At 40.5% G+C, this 22,305-nt stretch overlaps 1 protein-coding gene across 3 annotated transcripts; it reads left to right on the forward strand.

Moving 5' to 3' along the window:
- Positions 1-5,499: 5,499 nt before the first annotated feature.
- LOC131240413 (casein kinase 1-like protein 10) lies at positions 5,500-21,917 on the forward strand. Of its 3 annotated transcripts, none has more exons than XM_058238629.1 (15): positions 5,500-6,292; positions 6,406-6,446; positions 7,764-7,833; positions 7,916-8,064; positions 8,186-8,281; positions 15,113-15,183; positions 16,439-16,500; positions 16,637-16,700; positions 16,829-16,913; positions 18,850-18,976; positions 19,220-19,293; positions 20,599-20,650; positions 20,893-21,029; positions 21,226-21,503; positions 21,544-21,917. In XM_058238629.1, the coding sequence occupies exons 1-15, from the start codon at positions 6,217-6,219 to the stop codon at positions 21,590-21,592; spliced, it is 1,431 nt and encodes a 476-aa protein (XP_058094612.1). In that variant the 5' UTR covers positions 5,500-6,216; the 3' UTR covers positions 21,593-21,917. The 3 variants fall into 3 exon arrangements, with proteins under 3 accessions (XP_058094612.1, XP_058094611.1, XP_058094613.1); XM_058238628.1 differs by having other exon boundaries at positions 5,501-6,292; positions 20,596-20,650; XM_058238630.1 differs by having other exon boundaries at positions 5,503-6,292; positions 20,596-20,650; positions 21,226-21,917.
- The last annotated feature ends 388 nt before the right edge of the window (positions 21,918-22,305 follow it).

A 22,305-nucleotide genomic window follows, 5' to 3' on the forward strand; every position in this document is an offset into this window, starting at 1 on the left:
CCCTAAACATCAATCGTCCATTCTGCCAACGGCTGTAACGTCACCATGACAAGACAATCCAGACTGTTGATTCAGTCAATTTCATTTAACCGTCCACTTGCAAGTAGCGATTTGGGAAGATGGAGTAATCCAATCTCTGACATCTTCAGCTTAGGAATTATTTGGAGTGCTTCAAATGGGCCACTGCCGTTTGCCAAGAAACAAATGGGTGTGGATTGTCCTGCCCCTGCTTGCCCATAATCCGTATTGGCAGGGTCTCTGTATGGCCACCATGATGTATGGTTTTTATCTCTCTTGTCCATTTATTATTTTTTTCAAATTGGGCAGATCTAAAGCTGGAGTGGACCGCACCCCAGGAAGCAAATATGACAATGACATCTGCAGTTAAAACTTTACTTATGACCACCTTAACATTCATTTGCAATCGAACTTGCTCACGAGGACATATAGACTCGAAAGAATGAAAAACATAAATATCATATTATCAAACGTTCCGTGTATCTCGTAATAAATTTTTAATGGTAGGGTTTCCATTCCTTTAGGCAATTAATGAGATACAAAAGTTTTAGATCAAGTTGATATATATATATATATATATATATATAGCGCTCGACCGCACATTATCTTCCCATGAGGTTGATTGCTGGCGCTATGCTAGCTATCAGATGGTGAAAGTTTTAAAAGAACAGTGAAATTTTATAAGGAGAAAGGTGAGATTTTATAGGAGAGTGGAGAAACAAAACCGGTGAAACTGGCTCTCTCTCTCTCTCTCTCTTATATTTCCTACCGAATCCTCCCACACGAAGGTCCTGTCCTAGAAACCTAGGTGGGGCCTATAGTGGGGTTTTCTATGAAATCTACCCCGTCCATTCTTTTTTCTCATATCATTTTAAGATGTGATCCAACAAATGGGTCAGGTCCAAGGATCAAGTGGACCACAAGTTGCGGATTGAACATCCACCATTAAAAACTTCTTGGGAGATAGAAAAGTTTCGGATCAAACTGATATTTGTGTTTTCACTTCATCCACGTCTATGTGACCTTTTAAATAGGTTGGATGGTAAAAAAACATCACGATGGCCCTTAAAAAGGTTTCAACAGTGGGTGTCATTACCACTGCAGCTTCTTTGGTGTGGTCCACTAGAGCTGTGGACCTGCTTCTTTTTTAGGTTCATACCTTATGATGATCTAAGAAAGGCAATGAACGATGTGGATAAAACACTTACATCACATTGGGCCCCACGGAGCCCTCTTCGAACGAATTACCGTGGGGGCGGGGTAGGACGCAATCCGTGTCCTCTTTCTTTTGCGTCAGTGTGAAACGGGCGAAAACGGATTGTCTACTCCCCCTACGCCTGGTGGTGGTGGTCGGTGCTTTATGGGCCCCACCATGATGTATGTGTTTCATCCATGTTGTTCATCCATTTTTACATATCATGTTATGGTTTTATCTCAGAAATGAAAAGGAAATAAATCTTAGGTGGACAACACCATAGGAAAACAATAGTGATTTGGATATCCACCATCAAGATCCTCCTAAGGCCTATTGTACTGTTTATTTGACATCCAATCTGTTGATTAGGTCATACAGACATAGATGAAGTGAAAAAACAAATATCATCTTAATCCAAAACTTTTTTGGATCCCAAAAAGTTTTTAATGGTCGACTTTCTATCAACACTGTTTCCTGTAATGTGGTCCACTTGAGATTGGGATATACCCTATTTTTAGTCTCATACCCGAAAATGATCTTTAAAAAAATAGATGGATGGCATGGATGAAACACATACATCATTGTGGGGCCCACATGGCACCGACCACCCACCACTGACCGTTGGTAGGGGAGTAGCCAATCCGTTTACAGAACGGGCCTGGTTTGATGGACGCCGATTAGATACTGATAGGTTGAGTAGCTAGTCCTCTAATGAAGTGACGTCACCAAGTTCTGTAGACTCTGCTATGATGTATGTGTTGTATCCGCACTGTCCATCCATTTTGAGATATCATTTTAGGGCATGAGCCAAAGAATGGGGTAGATAAAAATCTGTAGTGGACCCCAACACAGAAAATAGTGGGAAGAGTGATTCCCACAGTTGAAACTATCCTAAGGCTCACCATAATGTTTATTTGAAATCCAACCTACATGAAAGAAGGGAAAACACAAATATCAGCTTGATCTAAAACTTTTGCGGCATTTAGAAGTTTTTAATGATGGGTGTCACTGTCCCACTGTTTTCTATGCTGGGGTCCACTGGAGCTTTGGATTTAACTCGTTCTTTGGGTATTGCCCTAAAATGATCTCTCTAAGTGGATGGAAGGCTTGGATACAAAACACACATCATAGTGGGGCCACGAAACTTGGTGATGTCACTCCAGTAACAAGTCTCGCTACTACTCAACCTGTCAGTATCTAATCCACGTCCCTCTTTGACGGAAGCAGATTGTGTAGTAACTCACTACGCTTAGGGCCTGTTTGGGTGGCCAGATTGAAAGGGATTAGGATGGATGGGATCAATTTCAAGGTAATGATGGTGATGTCAGTGGATTGGTTTAAGATCCATGGGTGTGCTATATCCCGAGACAAATTCATTAGGTCTGTTTAGCACGTTTGGCATATCCTCGGATTTTACCTTCCAATCCGTCTGTCCAAACACGCCCCAGGCCCAATTGAACGAGATTAGGAGGGATGAGATCAAATTTAAGGTAATGATGGTAATGTCAGTGGATTTGTTTGAGATTCATGGGTTTGCTATATCTCGAGACAAGTTCACCGGGTCTGTTTGGCATGTTTGGCATATCTCAGGATTTTACCATCTAATCCCTTCCCATCCCTTCCAATTCGTCCATCCAAACACCCCCTTAGCGTACTGAGTAAACTCTGTGAAGTCCACATGGTTTATGTATATGATCTGCTCTGTCCATCCATTTTATCATATAATTTTAAGGCCTGAGCCTAAAAATTGATTATATAGAATATTCAAATGAACCACACAACATGAAACAGTTGAATTGAACATCTACTGTTGAAAAATTATTGGGGGCCACAGAAGTTCTGGATCAAGCTTATATTTGTTTTTTCTTTTCATCCATGCCTGTATGATCTTATGAACAGATTGGATGACAAATAAACATCACTGTGGGGCGTAGCAAGATTTCAATGGTCGAAATCATTATTCCCACCATCTCCTGTGATACGATCAAATTGAGACTTGGATTTGGTTCAATTTTAGGCTCAACCCCTTAAATGATATGGAAAAACAAATGGACGAGGTGGATTTATCAAAAAATCCCACGGTAGGCCCCATTTAGGTTTCTAGAGCAATACTTCATGTTAAAGGCTTTTGCAGGAAATACACGAAGTTGTATTTTAATAACTGGTTTTACCGGTTTTGTTTCTCCGCTCATCTTATAAAATCTCATAGTTGGTTTAGAATTTCCAACATTCGACCGATAGTGTTGCCAACTCTTGACCTCATGGAAAGCTACTATGCGGTCGAGCACATGATACCTTTTTCCATATATGTATGTATGTATATATGTACGTACGTATGTACGTGGAAATGGATTTATACTGTCCAACTCGTGAGAACTTTCCATGAGGTCAAGCTATGTGGGCTCCAACGTGATGCCTATCGAACATCTACCCCATCATTAAAATGCACCATTCCATGGTGGGCCTTAGGATTAAAAATCAAGTCAATCCATGACTTGTGTGGGCCACACCACATACAAAAGTTGAGAGAGGTTACCCTCCCATTAAAACATTCATAATCATTTGCTGGGCCCACCAAGTGATTTTATATGTTTTAGGCATGTCTTCACGTAATTTTAGATGGTATAGCTCCACGTGAGTTCCATATATGGCTGAATTTTGGGATATCCTGTCATTTAAAAGGGAACCCATCAAATGCCCCATGTTGATATTCGACACACATGTTGGTGTGGCGCACACAGCTTGACCTCACGTGAAGTTCCCACACAGCATGACCTTGTGTCGGTGTCAAACATACATTCCGTGAGTTTCAACGTACGGTCAAGGGTTCGAATATGCATAGTGGTGAAATCCCACTAGTGACTAGTGAGTGTGCGCGCGCGTTAAAAAAAGAAGAAGAAAAAACACAAAAGGATTAGATGGCAAATAAACTCTATGGAAATGTTAAGGTGCGCCCAGAAAAGTTTTTAATGGTAGGACATTCAATTACTACTATCTCCCATGGAATGGTCCACCGGATAATTGGATCTGCTTCTTTGCATAATGCCCCAAAATGACCCTGAAAAACGGATGGACGGCGTGGATAGTGAATACATACATCAAAGTGGGCCCCAACCCACCGTCGTGGGTGAGGCCGGGGTCTCACCGAATCCGCTCCCGTAATCCCTCTTTGCCACAGTTTATTCCACGGACGGCCTGCAAAAGCTGCGAAAATTTTCCCATCCATCGGAAACTGCTATCATACAATGTTGTAGGTCACCTGTTACGCAGCCGGCACCCACAAACGCAGCTAAATTTACTCAATCCAGACCGTCCAAATCATTGGGTCCCACTGTGACTTGACAATACTAGAAAATTATACCGACTGAACAATCTTACACCTTACATTGATGGCCACCAATTGGAAGGTTACCACTGCTCCATCTGTGTGATTCCTGTGTTTTGAATGGCCAGGATTGACATCATGCTCCACGGAGGGAATCGTAGGGCCAATATGCACGTGCCACACTCACCGTTCTAAAAATAGGGAGTCCACTATTTTACTTTTTAATCTACTTTTTCTGTAACCATCAATTGGATGGCCAGGATTTATTGACCAGTGTACTTCTGTAGATACGACCCATCCACAACGTGGATCGCGATGCCTGGATAGCTGTACATCAGTGTCCCATGTGAGGTGAATGGGTCACCACCGTATTCAAAACGGTGGTAAACGCGGACAGTAGCCGTCGTCTTGCAGGAGGAGAAGGAGAGTACGGACGGTTTCTATCCATACTCGACGGACGCAGAATACCCCAATAAGTAAATAGTTAATTTTGCCTCTGTCGCGACTCATAATCGCGAGTGTGTTGCGGCTCACCGGGGGCCACATGCTTAATTATCTGATGATCAGAACCGTCTATTCTGTGGAATCTGTAACTGTGCCAAAAGAAATTAAACATAATGGGTGATTGTGAGTTGTGACTTTCACGACTTTCACTATCTTTAGATAAATCTATAACAACAAAAGAAAATTTTCAATGGTTAAAATTCAATTCGAAAGATCGAAGGCTAGGATCCTTTATTGAACCCTCGATAAAGGATAACACTTATGTCTTTATTACCTAGAAAAGGAACGGTTTAAATCATTGCCCCACTCGGCATGCTGTCCCTGTTGGTGGCGACATATGCTGTTCATTAGTCGCGAGAGAGGTAAAACCAACTCATAAATAAAATAATTAAATTTTTTTTTTAAAAAAAAAAAAAAAAAAACACCTCCCCGGCTTTCTCCTCATCATTCCTCTCTCTCCTCCTTTTCTTCCTTTCCCCTCTCTCTCACCCCGAAATATTCTCTCTTTAAAAACCCTTGAATTCTTCCGCCATTTCGAGAGACGAGAATTTTCTCTCTTCCGTCTTCATATCTGAAGACAGAGAGAGAGAGAGATATCGAATTTCTTCAAAGAGAAATTCTTTGAATTTGATTCTTATTTTTACGCTAAAAATCGCATTTTCTTCTTTTATATGGTAGGCTCTTGATCAAAGATTGCATTTCGCGATCCCGCATTTGATTTTCATAGCTGGAGCCGGCTTTCTTTCGGAGAATTAGGGTTTTGATACGATCGGTAATATAGATTTAGGGTTTCGATTTGGAGGTTATGTGAGGTTTGATGGTTGATGGATATTTCTAGGGCTTGAAGGTTTTGTTTTGCGGGGAAAGAGATGTGAGGGAATTCTTGGTGGATTGTTGAAGGAATGATATTTGATCTCCTTGGGGGAAATTTCTGGTTGTGATTGGATTGTTTGGCGGATTATTGAAGAAAACAGCGGTTTTGTGGGGTTGTTGATTGATTGGGATGATCGGATTTGATGAATCTGAGGTACTGCGGTGGTGTTTGATCTGCCGTAAAAGAAATTTGGGGTTTCTTTTAGGTAAGAGTTGGTGATGAATCGGTGACGCGCATTGGGTTTCGAGGAAAAAAATTAGGGATTCTCCTCTTTGTGATTTGATTGGACTGGGTTCGATCATGGATCACGTCATCGGAGGAAAGTTCAAGCTTGGAAGGAAGATAGGGAGTGGATCTTTTGGCGAGCTTTATCTGGGTATGTTGTCATAATTATGATTTCTTCATGTATTTTTCCTGGGCACTTTTTTTTTTTGATGTTTTTTCTCTTGGGCAGCCATTCTTATATTTCTGTGCTTTGATTCGATTCAGGTGTTAATATACAAAGTGGAGAGGAAGTTGCCATTAAGCTGGTTTGTATTAAAACGTTCCCTTATGATGAAATTCACAATGCACGTTTGAAGAGTTTGAAAATCTGAATTTTCGTGAATCAAGTTTATTGAAAGTTTAAAAGCTTGATGGTTAGGAGAATTGGTTTGTCATTATTGTTAAACTAATTATTTGTTCTTTTATGTTATGATAATGTTGGTAAGTCGTCAATTTTGCATTCGTTATATGTTTTTTTTCCTATTATGATCGTGAAGTTAAGCATCACCTTTGTGGATAAATATCTACCCATTCTGTATTTTGAACCCCTTCTCTCTTGCATTCTGTATTTCGAACCTCTTCTCTCTCAAAAAAGTAAAAAAATAAAAAATAAAAAATTCTGTATTTCGAACCTCTTCTCTCCCAAAAAAGTAAAAAAATAAAAAATCTGTATCTTGACATGTAGTTTTGTTGCCACAAAATCAGTTAACGGCCTGTGTGGTGTCTGTTCATCTAATTTTGTATTTCACACTATCGATCTATGCATTACACATGATCCTTTCTATCCCACTCTAGTGACTCAGGTTCTTACATAATTGCACCACCATCATCTCCACAATAGTTGTTTTGTCCAGCTCCACCTATTCAGCATAGCATATTTGGCTTGAAACTCCACATGTAGTAGATGCTGTCGTTAAAAAATGACACCATCCCATTATTGAACGATCAAATGTTCATTTGAATGAGTCTTCATCCATCAATTCGCCAGGGCACATAATGTGTTTTCTGGCTTAGCAGTTATCTTGCCTTGGGTGTATTGCGACCTAGAAATATTCTGTGCTTTTTGTTTCAGCTTTTGCAAGATCTCTCATCAGCGTCATTTTCATCATCATGTAAGCCTTATACCATCTAATTGGGTTCAGCTAGCTTGCAAGATCTCTTTTGCACTATTAAATTTGCAAAAGGGTTTCCCTCCCATGTTCCAGTTTAGATAGGATTTTCATGCTTTTGTAAAAATTCCAAGTGGCCTTTTGGTTTGAATAAGTTCCCATCATACTACTAAAATATCTTGATTCACGAATGAAACAGTGAATGTCTCCTTTTGTTTTGTAAAGAAAGCATTCAATTTACATGCACACTTGTGTTTATTATCATTATCTTTCTTTCTTTCTTTTTTATTATTTATTTATTTGGCCTACTCTGGTGGCTGTGCTTCTTTCTCTGTTTTTCCCTGAAGTACATGCCTTGTGTGTGTGTGTGTGTGTGTGTGTGTGTGTGTAATTGAATACAGGTCTGGTCTGGCATTTTTACAGGAATCCTTTTTACATCTTCTTCTGAAATACTTGTTCGGTTATAATTCACAGGAACCTGTGAAGACCAAGCATCCTCAGCTTCACTATGAATCGAAATTGTACATGCTTCTCCAAGGAGGGAGTAAGTTTTACCTGCAAACATAATTGATTTGTTTGATGAGCTGATCTTTGCGTTTATTCTGATTTATACATTTCAAATGAAGCTGGAATTCCCCATCTAAAATGGTTTGGAGTGGAGGGTGAGTACAACGTCATGGTCATTGACCTTCTTGGGCCAAGCTTGGAAGACTTGTTCAACTACTGCAATCGGAAGTTCACATTGAAAACAGTGCTGATGCTTGCAGATCAGTTAGTGAGTAAAACAATCTCTTTTATTTCTGACAAAGATGAGAATTGCAAATGATATTCCTGTTAGGCTGTTACAGAAGTAATAGAACCACATTGATACTTATATTATTATCATCTTTTGATAGATTAATCGAGTTGAATATATGCACTCAAGGGGTTTTCTTCACCGCGATATAAAGCCAGACAACTTTCTCATGGGTTTAGGGCGTAGAGCCAATCAGGTACATGGTATCCATGTAATAATCATCCTCTTCTAGCTGTCTTAGTTGTGCATATACAATAGATGTCTGCATCATGATTTCTGAAGAATGGGAAACTTTTGATTTCTTTGCTTAACTTATATAGCCTTCTAGGGTTTTCTTTTTTCATGAGCTGTATGCACCTTTTCTCCCAATTGTTGGAGATAATGTGCGTGAAAATAATAATGGTTAGATTTTGCAGAGTAGTCTACATGGGGATTGGCTTCCATGGGACCTTATTTTCCGTGGATTTTTCTAAAGAGAGTAGGAGCCAGTTATGTGCTTTGGGCAGGAAATTGTAAGAAGTCCACTTGTTGATCAAAGAGTTATGGGAATTCATATCTTTCCATAATCATATTAATGCTTTCGTTATTGTATGGTCCAGGGTGTTTGTAATATCTCCTTTTAGCTGTTGGAATTTGGACATTGTAGGATCTATTAATATCTTTTAATAAAACTACGGTGGGATGGGATAGTAATCCAAATATTGTGCATAGTTAGATGAAATGTAGAATTATAATTATTTTGAATGGATAGATTAACTTGCATTGGGTGGATTATTGAGATTATACTTATCTTTGGCCTTGAGAATGGTAGCACTATTAATATCTTTTAATAAAACTACGGTGGGATGGGGTAGTAATCCAAATATTGTGCATAGCTAGATGAAATGTAGAATTATAATTATTTCTAATGGATAGATTAACTTGCATTGGGTGGATTCTTGAGATTATACTTTTCTTTGGCCTGGAGAATGGTAGCACTGGGCATGTTGGGTTTTATGTTAAAGGCATTCAATGGTTGATCATTTCATAAATGTAGCACCTCTCAAACTGGCGTAAGACAAGTAGTGCAGATATTTAAGCCTCAAGATGCCACAACACATAAATCTAGCACCTTTTGGAATATTCTATTTTTTACTTTTCTTTTTATCTGTTCATTTTTAATGATTATTTTTATTAAATATTTTGAGGCATGTTTCATGCACCTCTGTCAGTCTTTTAGGCTTATGCCTTGCCTCACAGGGTCCACTGTCCACTTCCCTTCACTCGGCTTTTGCATTTTTGCCGTTACTTAAACACTGATACTATTGCTATTAGAAAAATTGTTTTCGTTTTGAATAATGCTACAACCTATGGAGTTCCAGTGCATTGAACTGCATATCAACGACCATAACTCATTATTCTTTAGGAAAAGCTAGCAGGTGTCATTGTCTTTTAAGCTATTCAGTCCGCTTACTAAACATTTTTTTTTGGAAGGATAATAAGTCTATTTTATTGAAAGGTTGCTTGACAAATATCCATGCAACAAATAATACAAAAGTGATTACATCCTAAATGATAACCCAAAATCATGGCCCAAATGTGGATGAAACATCAAAGACATTGACATGCTTGACCCTAGATACCCATTTTATGAGGTCCCTCTTAGATTACCATGCTACTTCTTCCCACGGACCTTGCTAGTCAAGGATACATCCCCTATTGTGTTCCCCCCAAATTTTCTAAGGCACTATAAGCATGACCAGTCGCTAACTTATCCTTAGAAAGTAAAATACTGTGCCACATTCATTGCAATTCGACTACTGATTGTGGCATCACCCAATCGACACCAAAGGTCTTTAGGATAGTGATCCACACTTGTCGTGCAAAGGAGCAATGGATGAATAGATGATCTATCGTTTATGCATCACTCATGCATGGAAGACAAATATTGGGGAGAATCATAGACCTTTTTTGAAGATTGTCTATTATTAGGATGCGTTTTTGCCCAAGGTATGCCAAATCAGTTATGCCTATACATACGGCAACGGCCTAGGTCGTTATGCGATATGGATTTGAATTGGTGTGGGGTGGAAAAACAGACACGTAACGGCCTTTATGGGGTGCAATGGGCATTACCCCTATAACGTTCACTTCAAAAAAAAGGAAAAAGAAAAAAAAGAGAGAGGCTTTCTTTTCTTTCCTTCTTCTTCTATCTTCTTTAAGGAAAGAAGAAAAGAGAAAAATGCATACCTAATTGGAGATGCTTCTTCTTTCTTTTTCCTCTTCTTCTTCTCCTTTGCCAACAACTCCTCTCTCTCTCTCTCTCTCTCTCTCTCTCTCTCTCTCTCTCCATTTCAAAATATGCATTGTGGCTTAATATCACCCAAGCTTCTTCATTTTTTTTTTTAAAAATGAAAAGGTCCAACTGGTTGGACCATAAGTTGTGGTCCAACACTGAATAAGTTTGAACCTTTAATATTTGTAAGAAATCTACTCCATCCAATAGGTTTGCCCCATCACGAAGATCACCTCTTGCATAATTCAGGCATATCCACTTATTAAGTGGACCACACTTGTATTTTTGTTATTTATCAATGGATAGAAATTTTTGTGTATGGTATGGCCCACCTAATGAGTAGACATGAATTATTTTTGCACCAAGTGGCCCTCATTTTGGGGCCAATCTATTTGAAAGGTTGGATTTCATTTGCACTTAATTAGTTGGAAGTTATTTGTTAGGTGGACTGTGTCTTGTGGTCTAATCGATTTGACTTGATATCTTCTCTTTTTTTCCTTATGTGATACTCCAGTGGAGCATGACACTTGATACGCTTGCACTAAAATTAACCAATTAACTTATGGGACCTATTGTTGCATAGTCACAATCCTAAAATCAAAATGTTTGAACAATTTTAACCATTGATTTGCAGACACTTGTTTTTTGAAATAGGGCCATTGGATATTTCCCATTCTTCACCGTCCAATAAATGTCCACTGATTTGGGTTCAATTACATTAGTGGGATGTGTGCCAATAGATCGCATGAATTTGAGGCCAATTTGGCGCATCAAGTGGTCCCCCAAATCAACCCCAAAACGGCCACATTATTCATTTGAGTTCAATTTCAATTTTTCCTTAAAATTCATTTGGGGAAATAATGTCAAATAGTTAGGGATATGCATTAGTGGGATGGGTATCATAGCCTGCATGAATTTGGGACCGATTTGGCGGCATTTGAGTGGCCCACCAAACTGGCGACACTATTTTACTTGGGAAGAGTGATGGCCTGATGCCCAATGCTTAGGGATATGCATTAGTGGGATAAATGCCATACATCACATGAATTTCGGGAGTATTTGGGGGCATTTGAATGGCACCTACCGATTTGGCGGCATTTGAGTGGCCCACCAAATTGGCGACACTATTTTACTTGGGAAGACTGATGCCCAATGCTTAGGGATATGCATTAGTGGGATGAATGCCATACATTACATAAATTTCGGGAGTATTTGGTGGCATTTGAATGGCACCCTAAATTGGCGACATTATTTATCCAAATTTAATATCAATTTTTTTCTTTAAATTGCGTTGAGCTAATGATGTCAGATGCTTAGGGATGTGTATTAATAGGATGAATGCTATAGCTTGCATGAATCGTGGTCCAATTTGAAACCAATCTAAGCCTGTTGAGTTAATAAAATCATTAGACAGGGCAAAACAACACTCTCACTAAAGAGTGGACTGTTACGCCATCATAAACATGGTCAAAACAAAAGGTTGAAATCCTCTAAATATTTGGGATTTTCCCCACATTTTTGTAGAATTTTTTTAAGCCAAAAAAGGTTTTTTTTTTTTTTTTTTTTCTTTTCTTTTTCTTTTTACCATTACAGTGGACATATCAACTGTTACGCGACCATTTCGACTGTTACAGCTGATACGCATGTCGATTTCAGTCAGCACCAATACGCCCACAGAAACTGATGTGGCACACCTTGCTTCCGCCTGACCAACCAAACAAAAGATGCCACCTTAGGGGGGGCGCCATATGACCAAAGGCATGGAAAAAAAATCGTGTCTTCTTTTTTTTGATGAATCCCAAAGCATCATGTAGAAAGATTTAACCATGAATTTTTGAAGGGTGAAGCGTTCCATACCAAGGAATCCTTTGGAGCTTAACATAGTCCACCGCCTCCTTGTCAGATAAGTCTCTACAGCATGAAGGGCACCACACCTGCCCCAACCGGTGGAGGAGAAACAACTGGCCACTAACATATTCTTCATAAGAGCTAGTTTTGCCAAATATGGAAATTCTACCTCCAAAGATCTATCCCCACACCATGAGTCCTACCAAAAACAGATTTCGTTCCCATCTCCAAGAGAAAAATATCAAACTAGGTTTAACCAAAGCTACTGAATCATGGCCTTCCAAATCCCCAAAGCTCGATAATGTGAAGATTTCTTAACCTCCCAGCCCCCGCTTGAATGCCATACTTGGATGCAAATCTCCACAGCCATAATGCGAAGATTTCTCTCCACAACTTACCCTCTTCGGACCTAAATCTCCACTGCCACTTTCCCAATAGTGCCACATTTATTGATTCCAACACTAATGCCTGCACCTCCATCGGATAATGGGTTTTCATACTTCTTTCCACTTGAGCAAATGGAATTCATGCTTTTCTTCAGCTCCTTGCCATAAGAAATCCTGACTCAACTTTTTTAGTCTATCCATAACTCACTTCAGACATTTATATAAAGACATGAAATAGAGAGGAATATTATAGAAGGCTGCATTGATAGCAGTGATGCGTCCCGCAATCAACAGATGTCCACTCTTCTACCTTGATAACTTCCTCTTGAACCTTTCAATCACCTTGTTCCACAAATGCCTGCTTACTCAACATAGTAGGAGATAATGGAGAAAGAGATGTGCATTTTGGTGCATCAGCTAGCTGATGAATAGGCATTTTGATCTGTACATCTACAACAAGCCAGACAGTCTGGTCTCCGAACTCTAGGAGAGTGTTTTTGGACAAGAAATCGAGTAATTTGCTCCCCTTGTGGATTTCTTACTAGTTGATCCCAATAGAAGGGAGAGGGATGTGCAGTGCTGGAATCTAAAAAGAAACGGAAATTTTTGTCAATCGTTTTATCTATGTGAGCTGGGGATTTGGGCAGAAAGATGGCAGATCCTACGGCATGCATTTGGAACACTTTGGGTTTTCCAAAGGTTGTATTGTTCTGTTGGATTGTGGGAAGGGATGAAACCCTAACAATCATTCATTTGAGAAGCAGAAATGTTATCATTCCTGATGTTTATATCCTTTGTCTGCATAATGAGGAGAATGTGAATGTTCTTTTCTCACATTGTAGATTCACTTCAAAGATCTAGTGGAGATTTCTTAGTCTCTTTGAGACAGATTGTGTGATGCGAGGGTGTATTCATAGCATCCTCCAAGCTTTACTGGGGGGTTCACATGAGCAAAGGAAGAGTTTATGACATCTATTACTTCTAGCTGGATTATGGTCGCGAAGATGGCGCCTAAAATCTTCAAGGGAATTGGGTTCTGCATTGGTGATGGGGTAAGAATTAGATTCTTGGATGATGTTTGGGTTGGGGAAATTCCGCTTCGGTTAAGAGTTTCCTATATTGTAAGGTGATGCCTCGTAGTGGAAATCTTGCTGGCCTGGTCTTTTTCTGATGGGCTGTGGCTTCCCCCTTGTAGGCGCAATCTGCTAGTTTCCGAAGTGGATGAAATGGCTCGGCTCTTTGTCTGGCTGGTCTGTGCCCCTCTCTGAGGGTAAATGATTTGCTGACTTGGATAAGAGACCGATCAGGAGGCTTCTCTGTTCGCTCATCGTTAGGTGCAATATCTCACTCTGAATTTGATCTTAGTAAATGCCACACAGGTTATGTTTGGCGTCATGGATCTCCTCCCAAGGTGGCTGCATTTGCGTGGCTGGCTGGCTGGCTGTCCAGAATAGGGAATATCAACAATCTGTGCGAGAGGGCGATGGTGTTGTCGAACATTTCTCTTATGCACGAAAGACGCAGAATCAGTGGAGCATGTCTTTGTCCACTGTCCTTTCACAAAGGGGTGTATAGGGCAGCATCCTTTCTATCTTCTAGGTCTCATAGGTCATGCCTAAGTCTATGGAGGGGCCTTTCCTTGTGGGGCATGAGGGAGGGCCCCGGTCTAAAGGGAGGTCGAACTGGTGGCTCGCTCTGCTTGCAGGTCTCTGATCGCTATTTTAGAAATCGCAGCGCTTCCTTAGTCGAAAATGTTAGGAAGGTTCTGCTGAAGGAGTGGGAGCCCTGAGTTTTCAGGTGTTGGTTGGTCCAGCTTTTTTTTTTTCTTTCTTTCTTTTTCTTGTCGTTTCTGGCCTTTTTGCCTTCTTAATAAAGTTTATCACTTCAAAAATAAAAATAAAAATGGTTGATTTGGAAAGAGAGAAAAGGGAGAACATTCTTAACGAAGCTGAAATTTTCCAATGTCTCTTTCAAAGGGTTTGGAACAGGGTTATCAATTGGGCCAAGGGTCTTAAGGTCTTTCATGGTTGTGGCAGGAGTCTGTTGATGTATCTTGGAGGCTGGATTCAGCCTTGTTCTAACTGGATGCTGCCACATCATCTCATCCTCATGTTTTGTTTTTGTGGGCCTCTCTCTCTCTCTCTCTCTCTCTCTCTCTCTCTCTTATAAATTTACCATTTCCATTAAAAAGCTCAGTCTTTTACCATCCAATGGTTTTAAAACTAGGTCAAACTTGCTTGCATTGGACAGTTCTGCTGTTCTAAAGTCAAACTTGAACATTTGAGGTAGATTTGACATACATTGTCTAATATTTATAACTTACCGAAGGACAAGACCATTAGATGCGCGGCATTTCAATAAGACTATTCATCATATTCCCAAAAAAAAAGAGACCATTGCAGATAGACATTTGAGGGATTTCTGATTTGAAATGTCAATATCTGAGAGATTTTCCTTCATGTTTTTTTTTTTTTCTTTGACCTTATATTTTATGTTGCCAATGTGCTCTTTACTGCAGGTATATATCATTGATTATGGCCTTGGAAAAAAATATAGGGATCTTCAAACTCATAAGCATATACCATACAGGTACGTATAGTGACCTGGTAAATACAAGAGCACTTCTCCTGTGTTGCTATTCCACTTCCCTGCATATTTTGTCTATTTGAGTCTGCGTTGTAAATGCAGCCTATTTAATGTGCAAGAGCCTGTTGTAGTCTAATGTTAACCTACCTTGCAAGTACATTTCTCAAGTGCTCTTGCTCATGCAGAGCGGTATCACATCCTTCAGCAATGCAGAAACCGAAAAGCACCTGTCCCACTGGTCTTTTAACCCCAGGTCACTCATATCCCCCTTGAGCTCCAATCGCATCTGTTGAAAACCAGTCACAGCTCCCACTTCCCCAGGTAGAAAGAATAATCCCCCTATTCATGCTTTGAATCTTCGTCTCCTATTTTGGTACAATTTGGGCTTTCTGGCTTCTGCAAACATTCCTCACCTGCTCTCTTTTCAGTGGTCTTCCCAGCTCTCCTCCCTCCCCCCCAAAATCCAATCCCTAGGGCTTGTCCCCTTCTTTTTTCCTGCATACTCTCTCCCACCTTTCCATGTCATGTTGTCTTTGTTATCCCCTAACAGTTTCAAGATTCTTTAATTCCATACCCACGCCTGATGCCTCATGATGACATCAGTGTAAAAATATCTGCTGAGCCTTGCTAAACTAGAAGACAGGGCTCTAAGAATTCATTCTTATGCGAAAGCTTTGCAAATGGCAGGAAAAAGGTTCGCTATTTGTTGATAAGCGGATAAAATCTATAGAGCATTGGGCCTCTCTTCGTATGAGTTGAAAGGGATCTGGTTGCTCCAAGCTACTCATTGGTTTTCCCTGTAATTAATGCTTGATCTGGCCATTTGTTTGTTTCTTGAGAAGCGGAGAAATCTATTCAGCATTGGGCCTCTCATTGTATGTGTTGGTCAAAGGTTCCTCCAAGCTATTCATTTGTTTGCCGAGTGATTGATGCTTGATTCTGCTCTGGGCATTTGTTTGTTTCTTTAGTTTCATTGTACACTACTGTAGATGCATTGGTTCAGAATTTTCACATGAGAGTTTTACAATTACCACTTCTGACAGAGAACCCATAGGTTGTTGGTTTTCTGGATTATGTCTTATATTGCATACTAAAATTTAATATTAATATCACACAGTGCCTTTTTATTGATTACGGCTTGGGATGGTATTAGTCTTTTACCAAGCTTGCCTTCTTGCAGCTTTACGTTCTGGTCTTGATTGAAAGCTTCTGCTTTTTTGAGTTTTTGCTGCAAAGACTTACCGACTCTTTCTTTCAGGGAAAACAAGAATCTCACTGGAACAGCTCGATATGCAAGTGTCAATACTCACCTAGGAGTAGGTGAGTGAAATGCAGTGCTGGTTTTACCTTGCTAGCTACTGATTGGAAAGTGGTCTCTGTCTTTCCTGCTGAAACAGATTATGGCTTCTTTTGCTCCTTTGTCATCTCTGATTGACGTTCGTATCTTTCCTTGCAGAACAAAGCAGAAGAGATGATCTGGAGTCTCTTGGTTACGTGCTTATGTATTTCTTAAGAGGAAGGTCAAATTGATAACCATCTTTACTTTTCATGTTCATGTGTCAGCCTTCCCATTTATGTTGGATCTGTCAGTTTGTAGAGTTTTATTTCTCTCCTCTCTAACTCAATCTTTATGATTACTGTGTATCAGCCTTCCCTGGCAGGGTTTGAAGGCTGGCACTAAAAAGCAGAAGTATGATAAAATCAGTGAAAAGAAGATGCTAACTCCCGTTGAGGTATTGCCACTTTCTGGATAAATTGCCTCCCCTTCTGTTTTTTAGCCAAAGCAGTGGCATTGTAAAAACTGGATAGCCTTTAAAAAAAATTGTAACTGTGATCCAATTTGTACGGTTTAAGATCCGACCACTAGCACATTTTCTGATTCTTGATATATATAGCCGAATGTTCAGCTGCACACCAGTTGGCAAGGAACTTGTGCGAACTTTTTGAGAACTCATCATACGTGATGTGAGTCCAAAATATGAAAGGTCCACGTGATGTAGCACCCCATGAAACCCCCAGGGCCCAACTTTTACTTTGATCCAAAACTTTGGTGGGCCAAGTGTGCCCTTGCATCTCACAGGCAACGCCATTCGAGCGCGGTGTGAAAATGTCCCTGCATTAATCACCCCCGGTGAGAAATCTCGAAAATGAGACCTCCTGCTCTGATACCAATTTGATGCAGGACAATTAACCACTTACTCTAAAAGCTCGAACTGTTACAGCATGGTGGATCAATCCCTTTATCTTATAGCCCAGGCCCCACATCTCATGGGTTAGGACCTTGGCTGAACCCTCATCGTGGGTCCCAAATCACATGGGTACCGCCTCACACAAGCCGCCTACCCCAAGTGTGCCCCTGCATTCCATAGGCAACCCCACTCGAGCCTGGTGTGAAAATGCCCCTGCATTAGATAAAGGGATTGATTCGCCATGCTCTATCAGTTCGAGCTTTTAGAGCAAGTGGTTAATTGTCTTGCATCAGAGGCCTACTCTCCTGCTCACCTTTTCAAGTGAGCAACACACATATGCTGGGCACAAAATCCTATCGGTCCACGTGATGCGACACCCTATGAACCCCCCCCCCCCCCAAGCCCAAATTTCAGCCAGATCCAAAACTCTAGTGGGCCATAACAAAGAGAGAAGCAAATCAAGGAACGAAACACTTTTTTATTTGCCATGGCCCACCAAAGTTTTGGATCAAGCTAAAATTTGGTCTCGGGGGGTTTCAAGGGGTGCTGCATCACAAGGACCGTTCAGATTTTGTGCCAAGACACGTGTGTGCAGGTGGGCATTACACACACACACACCTGCTCATGGGCGTCTAATCCGAACGGTCCATGTGATGCGGCATCCCATGATACCCTCAGGGACCAATTTTCACCCTGATCTAAAACTCTGGTGGGCCATAGCAAGAGAGATGCAAATTAAGGGAGGAAACTGTTTTCTTTTTTCATGGCTTACCAAAGTTTTGGATCAAAGTAAAAGTTGGGCCTTGGGGTTTTCATGGGGTGCTACATCATGTGGACTGTTCAGATTTTGGACTCACATCACATATGATGAGTTTGCATGAGTTCCATGCGAACTGGTGTGCAGCTATATATATATATATATATATATATATATATATATATATAAAACGAGAGAGAGAGAGAGAGAGAGAGAGAGAGAGAGAGAGAGAGAGAGTCACCACAAATTACAGTCCACCCAGTGGATAACTTCCAACCTGTTTAGTGCTTGTGACATCCAATCCTCCTAATAGGTTAGCCCCACGATGAGGATCAACTAGTGCAAAAATCAGCCTTATACGATCTTTGAAAAAAAATAAATCAACCTTATACAATCATCAAGTGAGTTGGACCATAGAAAACAGTTTATAGCCATTGATAAATAGCAAAACACAAGTATGGTCCACTTGGTCAGTGGATGAGGATGATTTTTGCATGAAGTGTTCATGGTTGGACCAATCGATTGAATAGGTTGGATATCCCATGTACTTGGTAAGTTAGAAATTATCCGCTGGGTGGACCATAACCAGTGGTTCAACCGGTTGGACTTGAGGCCTCTCACACACAGCTATATATATATATATATATATATATATATATAGGCATTTTGGTAGTTTTTCTGGGTATCAGATTAAAGTTATTAAATGGCAATATTGTTTAACAGGTGCTCTGCAAATCTTATCCATCAGAATTTATATCGTACTTCCACTATTGCCGATCCTTGCGGTTTGATGACAAGCCGGATTATTCATATTTGAAGAGGCTTTTCCGTGATCTCTTTATTCGAGAAGGTAAGTGCCCAAGCTATTATCCTTTCTTCTGTTCTCTTCTTTTTTCCTCCTTTGGCATTTTTGGTCAGTTATTGAACTGCTACTCAAGGCTGTGATTATTATGACTTAAGCCCATCATATGCTGCTTGTTATCAATTGAAATTATGTGGTTGATAGAATTCATCTTGGGAGGGGTGTCTCAATTTTTTGCTCTGAAGCTGAAGTAAAATTTCCCAGATGCATCTTGACGCCATAAAAATGCAGGTTATTCATTCGACTATGTATTCGATTGGACCATATTGAAGTACCCCCAGATCAGCGGCAATTCTAGAGCACGTGTAAGATTTTTAACTGCATAAAAGAGTCGCTTCATTTTTTTAAGTTTACTGTGTGAGATTTGTTTCCATCGGTTAGACATTAGTTGACAGCTATCTGTGAAAAAACGTTGGTTTCTTTTTATGAACAAAAGGTGATTAATGATACATATTAAATATCATTATGCATGTGTGAGCGCTAGCATGTCAAATTCTCCTCGGTCCTTGGTGTTCAACCCAAACTGTGTTTATGTTTCAATGTAATATATCTTATGTGATTTTGTTTGCATTTTGCTTTATTTATTCTTCCATGTAGTATGGGTATTTTACTATATAACTTAGAGAAAGGTATTGGTGAGCCCCCATGAGACCTGCCTTTCATTTTTTATGGAGCGCCAAACCCAGGTGACAATCCTTCACTTGGCTGGTGGAGAGGAAGAAGGTGTTATCTATTGATAACCTGCAAAAGCGTGGTTTGATCATCCATAATATGTGCTGTGTGTGGGGCAAGCGAAACAAATGGATGCTGTCTTTTGCCTAGAATGGAATCTTTTGCTTGAGCGTATAGCTTGAACAAATGGAAGTTTGCTTTGCTGAATATATGCTGTGTTGGGAGGAACAGCACAACATGGATCACTTCTATTGCTCCTCTGTGGGAGGTGGGCCCAATTTTTCCACATTGTTGGAGTGGCCTGACTACTGCTAGGGTGGATAATCGACCTTACTGTGGTCAGGTGGGCCCCTCCAATCATGTGGAATGTGTCAAGAGAGAAATGGGAGAACTTTTCAAAGCATAGCATCCTCTGTCAACACCATATAAAGTAAAATAGCTGCTTTTTTGGTGATGCTGAAATCCAATGGAGCTCCGAGGGTGGAGTTCTTCCTAAATTGGCGATCTGCATCAGGCACCGATGTGGCGCTCCCTAGACTTTGCTTGGGCTCCAGTTTTGAGGGTTTCCACATGTCATTATGATTTCAGTTTTGTTGTAGCTTGTGGCTTTGGCTGCTGTTATTTTTATGGCCCATAGAATGACAAGAGGATCCTCGCTGTGTCAGCTCCCTGGCTGGTTTCTTCCTTGGTTCTCTTGTTTTTGCCTTGTTGGCTGATAAATTGGTGGTTATGTTTATTGTGAAAAGAAAAACAAACAGATGGATTTTCTTTCCATTGTTGCTGCGTCCATGTCCAATATGTGCCTGACAGATGTTTTTTTATGCCTTTCTTTTCTTTTTTGGGAAGTGGACTGTCCATGTTACATATGTAATATGTTTTTGATATGACATTTTTGGCAGTAGACATGCATGCTCATTTCTTCTCTCTCTTTTCAGCAGTCGAGTGGAAGAACAGGTGCACCTGCTGGTCCATCTGCGGAAAGAACCTCAGGTTGATTATCCAGTGGTGTTGGGGTTTTTTTTGTTTTTATTTTTTTATTATTTTATTTTATTTTTTAATCCTCGTATTGGCTGGATGATCTCTCCTCTTTTATTCTCCTTAATAAAAATTTTGAGTTGCCTTCAAAAATATTCTCCCTCTGCAAAATTCGTTGCTTGGAACTTAAGCAGGCATTGTTTTCTTTCCAATGGGTTCTTCAGTGCTTGACACGTTGATTTACTTGCATTGTATAGTGGGACAAGAGATCCGTGATAGATTCTCGGGCGCTGTCGAAGCATTCACTAGAAGAAACAATACGGGTTCCGGTCATCATGGTGATCACTCCAGGAACAAGGCTTTGGAAGATGCAGCCGCATCTTCCAAGGATGCGGTAAGAGAAGTTCCAATGCTAATGAGTTCCAAATGGACATTAGACTTTTGAGTAATAATGGATGCTTTTCCAAACAAATTTCAAACCATGTTGGTTTTTTTTTTTCTTTTTTATTTTTTCTTTTGTGAAATTCACAGTTGTATGTGAATTTTGCTACTCCTTGCTATTGTTGTTACATGTTGCATGCCTTTTTCAGGGCGCTGATTCAGGCCGTGGTTCCTCTCGGAATGGAAGCGCGTCGAAAAGAGCCATTGCCTCGAGCAGCCGGCCAAGCTCCTCTGGCGAGCCCAATGAGCATATCAGCCGTACAAGCCGTCTGATTTCAGGCAGCGGCCGCCCATCCACTGCCCAAAGGATCCAACCCGGGTTAGAGTCCAAGTCCTCCCATACCCGTACTGCATCTGCAAAAGTAGCCCGCGACGACCACCCCCTTAGAAGCTTTGAGCTCCTCTCGCTCGGCACAGATAAGAAGAAGTGAGGGGAGAGAGAGAGAGAGAGAGAGAGAGAGAGAGAGAGAGAGAGAGAGAGAGAGAGAGAGAGAGAGAGGACTCAGTAAGAGCTAGCTGTCCGGTTGCTGTTGATGGCCTTGTGGTGGGCCATATTTGTATATGATGCACAAATCCTATTCTCTGGTATTGTTCTCTTCACGGCTGAAGTTCCTAGTATTATACTCCTGACAGGAGGAAGGTGTCAGGTGTTTTATGAGCATTTCCAGTCTCCTTTTCTTCGGTGGCCTTCTGGCCATTATAAGGTGCTTCTGCCTATATGACTCATTCAAGGAAGAAAAAAGATTAGGAGAAAAAAGAAACGGAGGAAAAAAAAAATCACTTGGGTGAGTTCTTAAAATGTATGGGACCTTTCCTATTAATAAAATACACGTTCCAACTATTCTCATGTTTTGGAGTATGTCTATTAATAGATCTAAATGATCCAAGGAAGCTGGGCGGGAATCCCTATGCACATCCGGAATGGGATTTTGCGACAAAGACCAGTAGGTGCTGTTCTGCATGTAGCATCTGGGCCGTTGCAAGATTCTTCTCTGATTAAATGTGAATTCCATGTGGCCATAACCCAACCGTTGAATTCACTGATCGGCTTAGGTTAGCCCCCCTGGATCTACGGTTTATATAGACATAAAAGCGAGGAAATTTGGGGCCCAGACCAGAAAACAAAGAAGGAGAGTTAGGGAATTGATGGAGAGGAGGGCATGTATTTTTGAAGTAAAAGGACTGGGTGTGGGAGGCAACCTAAGGATGAATATAGTCAATATTGTCAA

Source organism: Magnolia sinica, chromosome 3 (genome assembly GCF_029962835.1).
Source record: "Magnolia sinica isolate HGM2019 chromosome 3, MsV1, whole genome shotgun sequence".
Lineage (NCBI taxonomy): Eukaryota > Viridiplantae > Streptophyta > Magnoliopsida > Magnoliales > Magnoliaceae > Magnolia > Magnolia sinica.